At 41.8% G+C, this 13,632-nt stretch overlaps 1 protein-coding gene across 2 annotated transcripts in view; it reads right to left on the bottom strand.

The window, feature by feature from the left end:
* The window catches only part of LOC135265191 (endoglin-like), a 40,433-nt gene that overhangs the window by 15,851 nt on the left and 10,950 nt on the right, over positions 1 to 13,632 (bottom strand). For both annotated transcript variants that reach the window (XM_064354585.1, XM_064354586.1), the window contains exon 4: positions 6,349 to 6,453. In XM_064354585.1, coding sequence (XP_064210655.1) covers positions 6,349 to 6,453 — 105 coding nt within the window. The remainder of the gene's footprint in view (positions 1 to 6,348; positions 6,454 to 13,632) is intronic.

The following is a 13,632-nucleotide window of genomic DNA, read 5'->3' as shown; positions in this document are numbered from 1 at the left end:
GGCAAAGGATTCACCATAGCTCCTGGCCTAACATCTACCAAAGGAATGAGTTCTGGCTACACTACTCAAAGACCTTGCTGATCTGAGTGGATGTAGAGTTGATAGGCTCGAGATGACCAACCACCCATTAGTCTGATCATGTGTTCTGAGACACCGTATCGTAAGATACCAAAACCAATACCAAAAAGGGATACGGGAGAATAGACCTGTTTATTTACATAACGTTAACTGACGAGGTAGTACATCCAAAAATCCATCATACTTTTTACTCACATACTAAATATGCTGAATGATAGTATATGTATACAGTAAGCTCCATAATGTTAGGGACGAAGAAATTTTTTTCTTGAATTGGCTCTGCTCTCCAAAATGTTACATTTGTAATCAAGCCATTCCTGTGTGGTTCTCAGCATTTATTTAAGGGTATTTTATACACTTTTGTTTTACCACGTAGAAATTATAGCACTTCTTACACATACCCCACATTTCAGGGCACCTTAATGCTTGGGACATATTGTTATGTAAATGAAAGTAGTCATTTAGTACATATCCTTTGCATGCGATGACTGCTTAAAGCCTGTGACCCAAAGATGCTGAGCATCTTCTCTGGTGATGATCTGCAAGGACTGTATTGCAGCTATATTCAGCTCCTGCTTGTTTCAGGGGCTAGCTGCCTTAAGTTTTCTCTTCAGCCTGTGAAACGCATGTTCAATTGGATTCAGATCAGGTGAATGACTTAGCCAGTTAAAATTTTTTTCCAGTTTTTGGCTTTGAAAAACACAGTTGTTGCATTAGCAGTATGTCTGGCATCGCTGTCTTAATGTCAGTCATAGCACCGTCCGATGAGTTTGGAGGAATTTGGTTGAACTTGAGCAGATAAGATCCTTCTGTACACTAGAGTTCATTCTGCAACTGCTATCAGTAGTTACATCATCAATGAAAACAAGTCATACATACATAGGGGTGGGTGTTACCTCCACACTTTGGTCTTTCCATCACTCTAAGACAAATGAATTTCGGTCTCATCAGTCCACAAGACTTTTTCCAGAACTCAAGCTGTTTTAGGTACTTTCTAGTAAACTGGGACTGGGTCATCCTGTTTTGAAGTTTGCATCTTGCAGTGTGGAGACATAGAGGGGGTAATTCTGCGTGTTTAACCAGAAGCAGTTTTAGCATGTATGTATCTCTGGTTTAACCCGAAATACATCACTTGAGCTCCGATGCAACCACCTAAAAACTTTTTTTTTTGCTCCGTGTTTTATTTGGCCCCATTCTCCCCTATGCAGTAAGCGATATGGGGCTAGTGTCATGGGCGGCCCGACTGCCTAGTGAAGTGGGCGGAGGAAGTGGTGGACTTGAACAGTGAGAGGGTCTCCCTCGATCAGACCTGGTTCTCCGGCTGCAGTGTGGAGCAGAAACGACAGACTGTTCATTGGTTTATTTAGGGTAAGGAGAGGTGAATTAATGGGAACAGAATCATGACCAGATTCCAGGGCGACAGAGAGTTTGATTTTTCCAAGGGATCGGCATTGTTTCTTGGAGTACCGCAGGCAGGAGGAAGGTCTTGTATGACCGAATTGGAGAAATTATTATTATTAACCCCTTAGCGCACATGCCAAATCTTGCCAATCCTTGCCCATTTAGAGGGTATCCTATTTAAAGCCTTATAACTCCAGATGTGAACACCACAGAGACTTGAAAAATGGCTTAAATGAAGCAAGACATTGGTATAGTGTACAATACTAACGCAGATCTGTTTATATTCATTATTTTGGAAGAAATAAAGTGCCACAAATGCAACTGTCTAGACAAAAAATCAAAAATGAATTAGCACTTTTTTAGTTTGCAATGAAATACTAAGAGATTGCATATATACAGCATGTGCTGGATCAAAAACCTCTTGACCACAAGTTCATAAAATCTAAGGGTGGATATGTAGAACTATTATAGATGTATGAAGCAAAAAGTAAGCAGTGTACCCAGCGTCTCCAAATCTATCCAAACGTCTAAATTATGCATTTCTGTAAATCACAACATATTCACGTATTTCACTACAAATCAACTGTTTTGAAGAAAATCACTATTGCTTCATTTTCAAGCGCAAATTACAAGCTTTCCGTCAGTACAGTGGTCTAAAATATCTAGGGATCCAGAAACATATCCAAAATCTCTCCAAAAATGAATAAAATGCTTTTTGTCCATTATAAAGCATATAAATGAGCCCCTTATGAAGGTTTAAGATGGAACATTGGTATCAGATTAAAAAATAATGCAAAAATATTGTCACACAATGTGGTACAGTACCTAAATGTGTAATAATTAACTCTTGTATGTATTTCTATACTCTGTGCTCTCGTATGTTTTCTTGTATGGGGATGGGACAACATGAAAACAATTTTCAACCATCCACCACATTTTGGCAATGTTCCAACTCTTACGTCATCACTGTTGCATGCTTCACAAAAACTATTACAGTCCTAACTAATGCTTACATTATAGTGTGAAATATCCACATTATATAATACCACAAACCTATTTAAAGACTCTCGATTTCAAAAATAATGTATATAACCAATGTATTTTGAGCAGTAATACTTACATAGCAATGAATTAAATCTTATCTATGTTCAGTAGATGGAGACAGAGACAGTAAATAAATGATGCTTTTCTATTCACTTATGTTTTGCTCCAGAAAACGATGTCAGCTAGATCTATCAGCAAACATATGGCTTAGTTATGCTCAGAGGTCCTCAATAATAATAGTATTTTCCAAGAATTTACGAAAAGAGAATGCGTAACTGAATGCGATGATAAGACAATTTTCGGTTACGCTGACCTATAAAACGCTATTCCAAAAGCAAAATTAGACATGTTATACATTGTTAGAAAGCTTATACTCTCACCTACTGAATAAATGAATAGTCAATCAAGCCAGACTGTACTAAGAAGGGCGACAACGCCGTAAACTACACGTGTGGTATTACGCACAGCTATTTTGGAAGGTACCCAGGCATCACACATGCACGTATATTTCACAAACGGATTGTCCAAGACAATGTATGACCACTCAGTCTCAAAAGGGACATCTCTACACGTAAAACCAATGGTAAGGTTGTATATTTATTCAATATTTAGTCCCAGATATTGACTGTAGAATGACATGGTATCATTTTTAAAAACTTTTTCTCGTTCATTTCGTTATTCAGTGAGCAACATTTTCACTGCTGTATTGGCATATCTTAGGGCTATTGTCGGGTTTATCTTGTTGCTATGACGGAATTTTTAGTGGTGAAAGAATATTTTTATGAATGCCAAGATAAACAATATTGTCCATTATTTCATGGGTGGGGGGTTTAGTTGTAGATGAGATTTCAGGGAGGGGGGCGTGTTAAATGAGCGACCAGAGTGACAATGGTGGCGCTGCGAAACTCCGTATTCGGCATAGTTGTTGTGTATCGTCTACTTATGAAACTAAAACAATGCGTTTCTGTTTTTAACTCGTACTTTGGTTGCAGTAGCACTGAATGTCTGAGTTCAGTAATCTCGGCATGCCAGCGTGCCGACCACTAGGGGGCTTGCGCAAAAGGGTTAATAATATCATCTGGCGGGCTGTGAGACAGCCTAGCCAACTTCTGTGAAAGGGTTAAGATGATTTATCAAGTCTGCAGATAGATCTGTAGGCAGCCAAATATGCTCTGTTGCACATAAAATGATAAAACAAACATAAAAGGAGAACAAACAGGTATGGTGGGCAGCAAGGTTTCTTAAAGGAAAAAAGTGGAAGGGGTGTGTTTGAGGTGTGACCCTGCTCCTGAACCTCAGCCATTACAGCTCCAGTAGCAGATCTCCCCCGAGTCCCCAGGTGCTTATCCACTGCTCATACCCAGTCCTGTGTCAAATATGTATTTGTTTTGGATTCAAATACTTTTCTGTGGTCTATTTATCTTTCCTGGTGTAATAGGGCCTGCCAATATGACCAGAAGGCAGGGATTGTACTTTTTGAGAGTATTTCATTGGTTCCAATACACCAGACAAGATCAGTAAAGTGTAGAAATGTATTTGAATCCAAAACAAATACGTATTTGACCCAGGTCTGCTCATACCACAGACTGTACCACATACACCAACCAATCTGTATTCTACAGCAAAGCAAAAATGATTTGCTTAAAAAAAGCATGTTTAACCATTTGCAAATGCATTTGTAGAACTCTTCCGTGGCCCCTACAATCAGATATAACTGAAGTATGTTGCCCTTTAATGTATCCCCATGATGCCTGTAATAAATTACTGGTGTCAAAACATAAAGAAGACATGGAACACATGGACATTAAAACATATTATATAACACATTTAACAAGACAAAAGTGCTGGTTAACCTCTTGCTTGCCTAGCAATCGAGGCCAAAGCGCTCAACTGTTAGCACATTGGAACGCCGCCCAAATACCTTAAGAGGCCAGCTTTCAATAGCTGCAACTTGGAATGTACTTAAGATGATTGGAAATAAATTCAAAGCCTCTTTGTATGTATTTCTCTGAACATCTATCTGGGACAACCCACGCATACTTAATCACACAGGAGCAGTTTGGAGAGAGGGCAGAGATGAGTGTCTGAGCTGTATCTGATTGGTATGAAGAGGATACATTTCAGAGAAAAGCTTGTTTCTGCTAATCATTTTAATAAAATACACGTACGTAGGAAGCCAAGTCAGCAGACAGAGGAGACATTTTTCCATTATCTGAACGATTGTTAAAGACGTCCAATAAAAAACCTTTGGCATCCAGGGTCTAAATCAAAAAGCAATAGGTTTACAGATTTCCGAATGCGGAAAGTGGTGCAACGATTTGACAGTGAATATTCAAGAAGGTGACAGGGCAGATGTATGAAAACCTTATTAATGACAAAATGCAATGTAACAAAACCTGTGTGTATGCTTTTTGATTTGTACTATGTATACACCTGTATCTCTTGCTGCGTGACATGTAGGTTCTGTAAGTACTATAAAATGGTAATGAAGAATAAATAGTGATTAAAAACATGCACATGCAATGGAGTAAAAGGGGCACAGTGACTAAACAGGGTGCAAATGTTCGGTGCTATCAGGGTGCTCTTGGCTAGAGGCAGTCAGCCCTGGCCAGGCCCAGCCCAGCCCTAAGGAGCAATCGTGGGACAGGGCCATCGCTTCGCAGCGCGCCGCCAAGCGGAAGAAGGACTGAATTACGGCTGTGGCGGGGACAGGAAATGGGGAACGCGCAAGTGGCGGAGCATCTCAGACGGATAGCGTCCGTGCGGACGGGGTCAGGAGGGCCCGCGTCGTGTGGCCTGAGGCGGCAGTGCTTCTCGCCCCGGCCGGCTCTCCCAATTCCGGCCCGAGTGTGCTTCCTTCCGATCGTCCCGGCCCACGCGCCCTCTCATCCCCCCGCCCTGCCTTCGGTAACCCGGTCCAGGGCCTCTGGCGCTGCCATTTGACCAAAGAGTGCTCCTCGCATCCAGCCTCTGCCAGAGGTATCGTTGCGGGGGGGCGGGGGGCGGGTGAGGGGAGGCTTCCTTGCTTGGAAAGGAAACGGCACTCTGATTAGGAGGTTTGAGATGGCCGGCTTCCCCGTCACCTTGGCACGACACCGTCTGTGTCCCGAGATGTCTCCGAAGAGGTCGTCCAGAGAGCAGGCCGAGGGCGGGGAGGGACGCGTGCGTTTCTTCAGTGTGCATTTCTTCAGCATGTGTTTCTGTACGCGTGCTTTACTCTACGCGGGTGTTTCGGTACACATGCTTTACTGTACGTCGGTGTTTCTGCACACTTGCGTTTCTTCAGTATGCGTTTCTGTACGCGTGCTTTACTCTACCCGGGTGTTTCGGTACACATGCTTTACTGAACGTCGGTGTTTCTGTACGAGAGCATTTCTTCAGCGCGAGTTTCTGTACGCATGTTTACTGTACGACAGCGTTTCTTCAGTGCGCGTTTCTGTACGCATGTTTCTTAAGCGTGGGTTTTTTTCCTTGTGTGTTTCTGTATGTACCCCTCCCATAATACAGTATTTCATCCTGAACATCACACTGTGGTAAAACATCAAATTTATCATTATACTGAACATCATATATAACAGTCACACTTCCCATCACGATTAACAGCACACTCATTATATTGTTAAATACATTGTATGACACACAATACTTCCTTAGGAACATAAGAATTAATACATGAAGAATGGTTAAAAAATATTCTAAATGAAAGGTCTGGGTTTGACAATTGTAAAACATGAACCGTGGTATAACTAAACAAAATTGGACATCAAATATAATTTTGGAAAAGTGTGTGAGGAACGCCAGAGAAAGGGTTAAAGCAGCACTTACGTAGGCTGTGACGTTTTTGTTTTCACTTAAATAGACAAAAGTGTTTGAACCGCAGTCGATGATGAGGTCAGCTGGTCTGGCAGCGGTCAAGTTCACTGAAATTATCTGTAAGAAGAAGACAAAAAAAACTCACAATCAAAATGGTTTACTAAAGAGAAAAGGAGGATTTAAGATTTTGTCATTGACATAATGTTTTTGCAATAATTAAGTTTCCGTCATTTTAAATAATCTATGTGCCATATACTGTACCACCTACAGTACATTATGCTCTAATTGAAAGGACAGGAAAGGAAGCATTGCAAATTAAGTAAAAATAAAATAATTACAATACAATAGTACAATTCAATAAATACAACAATTTTTATTTTATTTTATTATGATTATGATTAATCATTAAGCCCCATCATTTTTCAAGGTGAACCTGACATAAGCACACAATAATACAGACAATAGTGATGATGTTAAGAAGTTATATAATAATAATAATAATAATAATCGCTGATCTGCTTCTGCTGGTCCTCAGTATAAACAGGTTGTAACGTGTCCTGTGTCTTTAGAGCTGGAAAAGTGGAGCTGTGACAGACTGAAAATACGTGAAAGCCAAGAGGAAAAGTGTTGTTTTTTTTTTAATGTGATGAAAGAGAGGAGTGGAGAAGAGGGACTTGTGATGGTCTGCCCAACACAGCCGTAACACACACGTAGAAGTCACGGTCAGCACATGCTCAGGGGTCTGAAATAGGCGGTGGGGGTCAGCGTTAGCATTAGCTTTAGCGCAAGACCTTGCCAATCGGCAGCAGCCTGTCAATGCCCCCCCCCCCAAAGTTTTCTCTCTGCCTCTGGTCTGCGGTCCAGAGCCAGAGAGACCAGGATGAGCCGGTTTCAGCTGAAATGGTTAATTCTCTCTCCTGCCGTCCTCTCACGGTCCATCCTGTTTACGGTCGTGCCCGGGCGTATCCCGGGAACGCTGCGCGGATCACTCCGCCCTGCCCTCTCCGCTGGGCCTTTGTCTTCCCGGCCTTGTGTCACCGCGGTTACGGCAGGCAGCGCGCGTGGATGTCACCTGGGACGCGTTCAGGACGTGTCACTCCTCACCGGCACTCCTGCTGCCTCTTTAACAGAGCATGACGCCACCACGCTGACCCTGCTGGCCTGTCTGGCGGTGTGACCAAGCACTGAACATTTGCTATGTACGTCTACACCCCTACACACTCACTATGTACCTCCACCCTCACTCTCTATCTACACTGTTCTACACACTCAATATGTACCTCCACCCTCTGCACACTCACTCTATCTCCACTGTCCTACACACTCAATATGTACCTCCACTCTGTGCATACTCAATGTGTATCTTCACCCTCTACACACTCACTATGTACCTCCACCCTCTGCACACTCAATGTGTATCTTCACCCTCTACACACTCACTATGTATCTCCACCCTCTGCACATTCACTACGTACCTCCACCCACTGCACACTCACTATGTACCTCCACCCACTGCACACTCACTATGTACCTCCACCCTCTGCACACGCAATATGTACCTCCACCCACTGCACACTCACTCTCTATCTGCACTGTCCTACACACTCACTATGTACCTCCACCCACTGCACACTCACTCTCTATCTGCACTGTCCTACACACTCACTATGTACCTCCACCCACTGCACACTCAATATGTACCTCCACCCTCTGCACACTCACTCTCTATCTGCACTGTCCTACACACTCACTATGTACCTCCACCCACTGCACGCCAGCTCTCTATCTCCACTGTTCTATAGACACACTGTGTACCTCCACCCTCCGCACACTCACTCTATCAGTCCCTGCCACACACACCCGTGGGCGCACATCTTCACACGTACCCCTTCCTACATCCAAGTCTTTCAATCATTTTCCACCGCTGTACTTCAGGAATCATTTTATTTCTGTATGTCCTTGCGGATGTACGTCAGGCATTAAGCTGGATGCTACGTGTTCACGCAAGCCGAAAACAATTTGTGTTTGTTTTCGCTGCTATTGTCCCGTGGAGCACAGGTCAGAGTTCACCCGCAGGGAGACGGGAAACGGTGCAATCCAGAGGCAGCAGCCATGGACAGCGGTGTTAAGACAACACAAAAATTATTACATTCTTAAGAACAATGGCGTTTCCGCACAAATCTCTAAACCAGCGGCTTTGCGTACCTGGATGCAGCGTTTATCATAAGCATGGATTGGGACAGCTATCAGGGGGTTATGACTTGAACTGTGACTTTAACCCTCTCAAGTCAACGTTATCGGTGATGATAAACTATTTCTGTATGAATAGCTTCTCACTCATACCACTTAAGAGTCAAGTGAAAAAGTGTGGAATTGGAGCTTTCACAGGGCTACCACACTTATGCCTTTGAATTTCATGTAAAATTATTGTTGTGCATAAATTCTCGCATTGCTCAAAAAAAAAATGCCTGTTCCATTATTTTAGCTATATTTTTGTAAAGTTGTAACATAAAACAAGCAAAGAAAAACTATTGAAAGTACAGACTCCATGCTGCAGAAACATTTACAAAGCATTTACTTAGTCTCTAGACCAATCAGGAGCAGTACACAAAATAATTTCTCAACCAGTAGAATGCAGTCATGTAAATAAATGGATAGTATTAACAAAGATACTAAGAGAATTGGAACCGGTTCCAAATTTCCAAGAATCGGGTATTCATTAAGAAATGTGTGTTTCGAATCTGCCTATCGAATCCTGAAAATGTATTTTCAATGCCATTTGTGATGAGTGAAATGCAAAGAATTTTATTAAACTGGCAGGACCTCTCCACTTACGTCTACGTCGCTGGCTACATAATACGTATGCATCAACGCGCCTGTGATAGGCCACACCCCCATTATGGGGGAAACCAATCGGTTGCACTCCATGTAGTTGTTGTATGGCAGGCTGTACAAATAGCAAAGCCAAGAACCCCAAATTTGTCCTTCCATGCAAAAACACCGAGCCAATAAGGAGAAAAAAGTGGATTCAGGCCATTAGATGAGCGGAAAGCCGGAAAACTTTGGGATCCTGAATCAAGCCACATCTCTATTTGTATTAAATTAGCCATTTTGTCACCAGTAAGTATTTACAACTTTCAACTGTGACTTTTAAAATTAAATAAACAAAACATATGTGTTTGTTTAATTAGTTTTTTTTGGGATGTGATGTGACATGGAGATGCATAGCTAGCAACGTTACATATCACATCACATCCTAAGAAACTATGTTATGCTTATGCACTACTGCTGTATTAACATTTTGACATCTTTGAATAATTTCAATAGCAATGCTCTTAGTGATTTTTAATAAAGTTGTGAAGATTTTACTGACACTTCTATTTTTTTCTTGTGTTTTGGGCTGCTGGGAGCTATACAGTACAGTTTCTTGAATTGACAAAATGATAATCAATAATAAGTCAGATTTACCATGCATTAGGGGTAAAGACAAGGTACTGGAGGTACTAAATAAAAACAAAACCGAATGTAATAGCAAAATGAAAAAATGACAATAGACTCCAACGGGTTAACTGTGAGGTATTTTTGGATATCCGACACTTTTTAGAGAGGGAATTAAGCACAGGAAGTTGCTTTCTGGTCTAAGGAGTGGTGCATTAAGTGAGCTAGTCTAGTCTTCCAACATGAGCTCTTCAAACAGCTGAAAGACTCTGAGTTTATTGAACACAATCTGCCCCTCCACATCACACAGACTGTGCGGGAGTCTTTACAGCTGTCCAAGGTTAAAATAGCAGCGTTCCTGACTGGTCAGGAGCACACACGTCACTCCTGATTGGTTCCGAACACAAACAGCTCTCCTGATGAGGACAAAAAGGGAAGTCAGGCCTGTTCCCTGGTCTCTATCGGCAGGACAGAGGGTTTTCCCAATTCCATTTCCCCGAAGCGTGCAATGTGAGGCAGAGTGAATCATCAACAACGACGTCAGTGCAGAGAAAAAGCAATTTCCTACCGACTATATTGGAAACATATGTTGGATCTCATGACTTCAGAAGGAACCGTTCTCTGGAAGACTCATCAGCTTTTAAAATATCGTTCAGTTGGAAATTCTCTCTGTACCGTACCAAAGCTATATGGCCAAGTTTTACCTGACAAACCATACACTGATGCTAACTGTTCTTCTGAATCTCTGGGCTTACAACTTCATTTCAGAAGCTGTGTGTGTGTGTGTGTGTGTGTGTGTGTGCGTGCGTGGGTGCATGTGCTTGAATCTGCATGTGAGTGTGTGAGACTGAGTATGTGTCACTTACAAATGATGACTGAGTGAATCCATTGTGGCCATGTCAGTTGTAAAATGCCACAAATTGAGTGATTATAATATGCTTGGTAGATGGAACATTTGCCTCCCCCCCCCACAATGTCATGGTACACTCTGCTCTGACAGCATCACTAGCAGGTCATTAGGATTGATTGGGCTACACTTGCAGAACAGAAAAACACACCATCCACAGCATCTTTTCCCTTTACTGCCTCCCCGTCCATCCGCGTACAGTGAATACCTCTATCAACACTAAGGCGAGTTAGCTGATCAGTCAAAATACTGCCCCATGGGACAAGGAAATGGATTTTATCTTTACTACCACAAACACTTTGTATTCCAACAAGCACCACCCAATCCGTACTGACTGTCTGATTGGAACTAGCAGACATTTACCAGAGACCCCTGTGAGAGTGGCTGGGTCAAGTTAAACACATAACTCTGTATGCATTGTAAGAGATTATTCCAACGTTCCAGTTTGTCCAGGACCTTTTGGTTATCCCACAATTGTGCGTGGGGGGCACAACATATTATAGAGTGTAATCAATTGTGACTCCAAGAAATACGATTACAAGGAAAGAAAACAAGTCCAGCTAACTCTGCATGTCTTCCTTCCAAAACCCACAATCCTTTGCCCTTGGGATTTTTTCAGGTCCAGGTTCCCACATTAGGACTATTTTCTTGCCTAGGCCTCGCTCTCCCGAAGAAGAGGACGAGTGCGGCTGGAGAACATCTGCACGGCATCACTCTCTCCTTCCAAAGAGGGCCATCACAGCTGGCGTACATCTGTGTGAACCGGACGATGCCGTATTAAGAGAGACCGTTCCAGAACCCAATAAATGATCTCCTGGGGGGGGTTATCAAAATATGACCCGAGGCCTTGCTTCTGGGAGGCGACCATAAAATCTGTGTGTGTGTTTATGTGTGTGTGGGGATGGGACAATAATCGATATAACCACATATCTTAGTTTAAAAAAGAATTAATTGTTATTTAATCTTCATAAATTTATATCAAAGTCATTACCGAAATAACAGGCTGTTACACCTCAGTGTTGGTCAACCAACTATAAAAATGAAGAAGAAGAGTATAAACCGGCTATGGACATTGGGGGAGCACTCAGTACGCACAGTGACATAAAGAAAGTTTTCATTGTACCGTGGCAGAAGGCTGAGATCATACATTGCATATATTGCCGCAGTGGAGATACTGTAACATCACCAGAAACAACGACAACAATTAATAAATGTTTTGTTTAATAGCAGGCCAAAACCTTTACATTTTTTCTGAATATGCTGCAGTTATTGTTTTGTGTAAAAGCAGGTAAAACTGTTTACGTTTGCTTCAATATCCTGCATGTTATTATGTTGAGAAAATGTTTATATATACTTCTGAATAACACTATTTTGTTAAAAACAACAACAACAACATGGCCAAAATGTTAAAAAATTTTTTTACATGTTTAATAATAAAGCATGTTTTATATACAGTAGGCACATGCCTGTGTGTGTGTGTGTGTATGCGTATGTGAGTGTGAGTTTATATGTCTTTACCATGAGGGGCAGGGCAGAACTACAGCAGAGAATGAGAACAACTGAATATGCTGCTGCTGTAGGAGGCTTTAAGCAGCGATAATGAACCATTCCAAAATATTTATTCATTCATTATGGGAATACCTTAGGATTTCCTCCGCAAAAACAGTGTGACCATACATGATTCAGCCTGATAAAAAAGTCTGTCTGATCTGACAGAACTCATCACGCATGTTATCTTAATTACGCTCTGTCACGACTCCAACCTCCCCCCGCTGACCGGTCCAATTGGGTCAGTCCGGGGCTTTATTTCTGCATGACTGCCTTTAAACAAACATCAGACAGTCTTTATTTTCATTAGTCTCACAGACAGGACGTGACAGAACATCAGCAAAAGACTCACAGGAAGTCGACAAGAAATGTCTGACTCCAGTTATGGCCCTGATTTTGAAAACAGTTCCTGAAACGTATGTGTCTGCCAAAACCTTTTACAGATGGATCACTGTGTATGTACTTTAGGTTCACTAGATAAAAAAGATACACACACACACAAGCAATGTAATCAGAGAAATCAGACCATCATCAGAACTCTTCAGAACTTAAGTTTTCAAGACATGGCCTACGTTTCATACTAAAAGCCTATTGAATTACTGCATGACTCCAGAGAAGTAAATAAACTGTTAAAGGACCATACCAGTGTTAATACATGTCATTGTCCATTGTCAACATCAGCCACATAGTTTACATAAACCTCAACCATTTTTCCCAAAATTGCTTTATTTTTGAGATATCGTGTTTGTTTACGTTTTGTCTAGACAGACGTCATTCACTGCCATTCATGTTGAAACGGTGTGGAAAAACACTGTACGAGACTTGAAAGTTGCTAGGTATAGGCAATTCACCCTTTTCAAAATCACTACACCATTTATTTTATCTAAAGTTACTGCATTACTCTAATACAAGCCATTCAAATTTGCGCATAATATCAAGTTCAAGAGCATCTCATTTAGGCGTAAGCCGGACTCAATAACAAGCACAAGTATCAAGGTCAACGATTGGCTGAAAGTTACACCTCAGACTTGTGTCTTTACCGCTTCCTGGTTACAAAGTCCAATCAGAGCTAGCCGTGGACGTTCTGGCCAATGGGATGCAGCCAAAGAAACGTGTTCCTTGCACAGAAACTAGAAACAGAGGGTGCTCGTTATTGAGGCCAGCGTAGCTAAGAGAGCTCTTTAACTGATATATGCATGATTTAATGGCTTTATGAAATCAGTATTTAGATAAAATAATGCGTGGTGATTTCAAAGGGGAATCCCTCTAGCAACTTCAAGTCTCGGAGGTTTTCACACTGTTCACACGATGCAGTGAATGACGTGTCTGAAAAAACGTAAACAACACGATATCTCAAAAAAGCATTGGAAAATGGTGATTATGTAACTATGGGTCGATGTTGA

This window comes from Anguilla rostrata, chromosome 10 (assembly GCF_018555375.3).
Source record: "Anguilla rostrata isolate EN2019 chromosome 10, ASM1855537v3, whole genome shotgun sequence".
NCBI classification, from domain to species: domain Eukaryota; kingdom Metazoa; phylum Chordata; class Actinopteri; order Anguilliformes; family Anguillidae; genus Anguilla; species Anguilla rostrata.
Note: the sequence above shows the minus strand (reverse complement) of the source record. Positions and strands in the feature narration are given on the sequence as shown.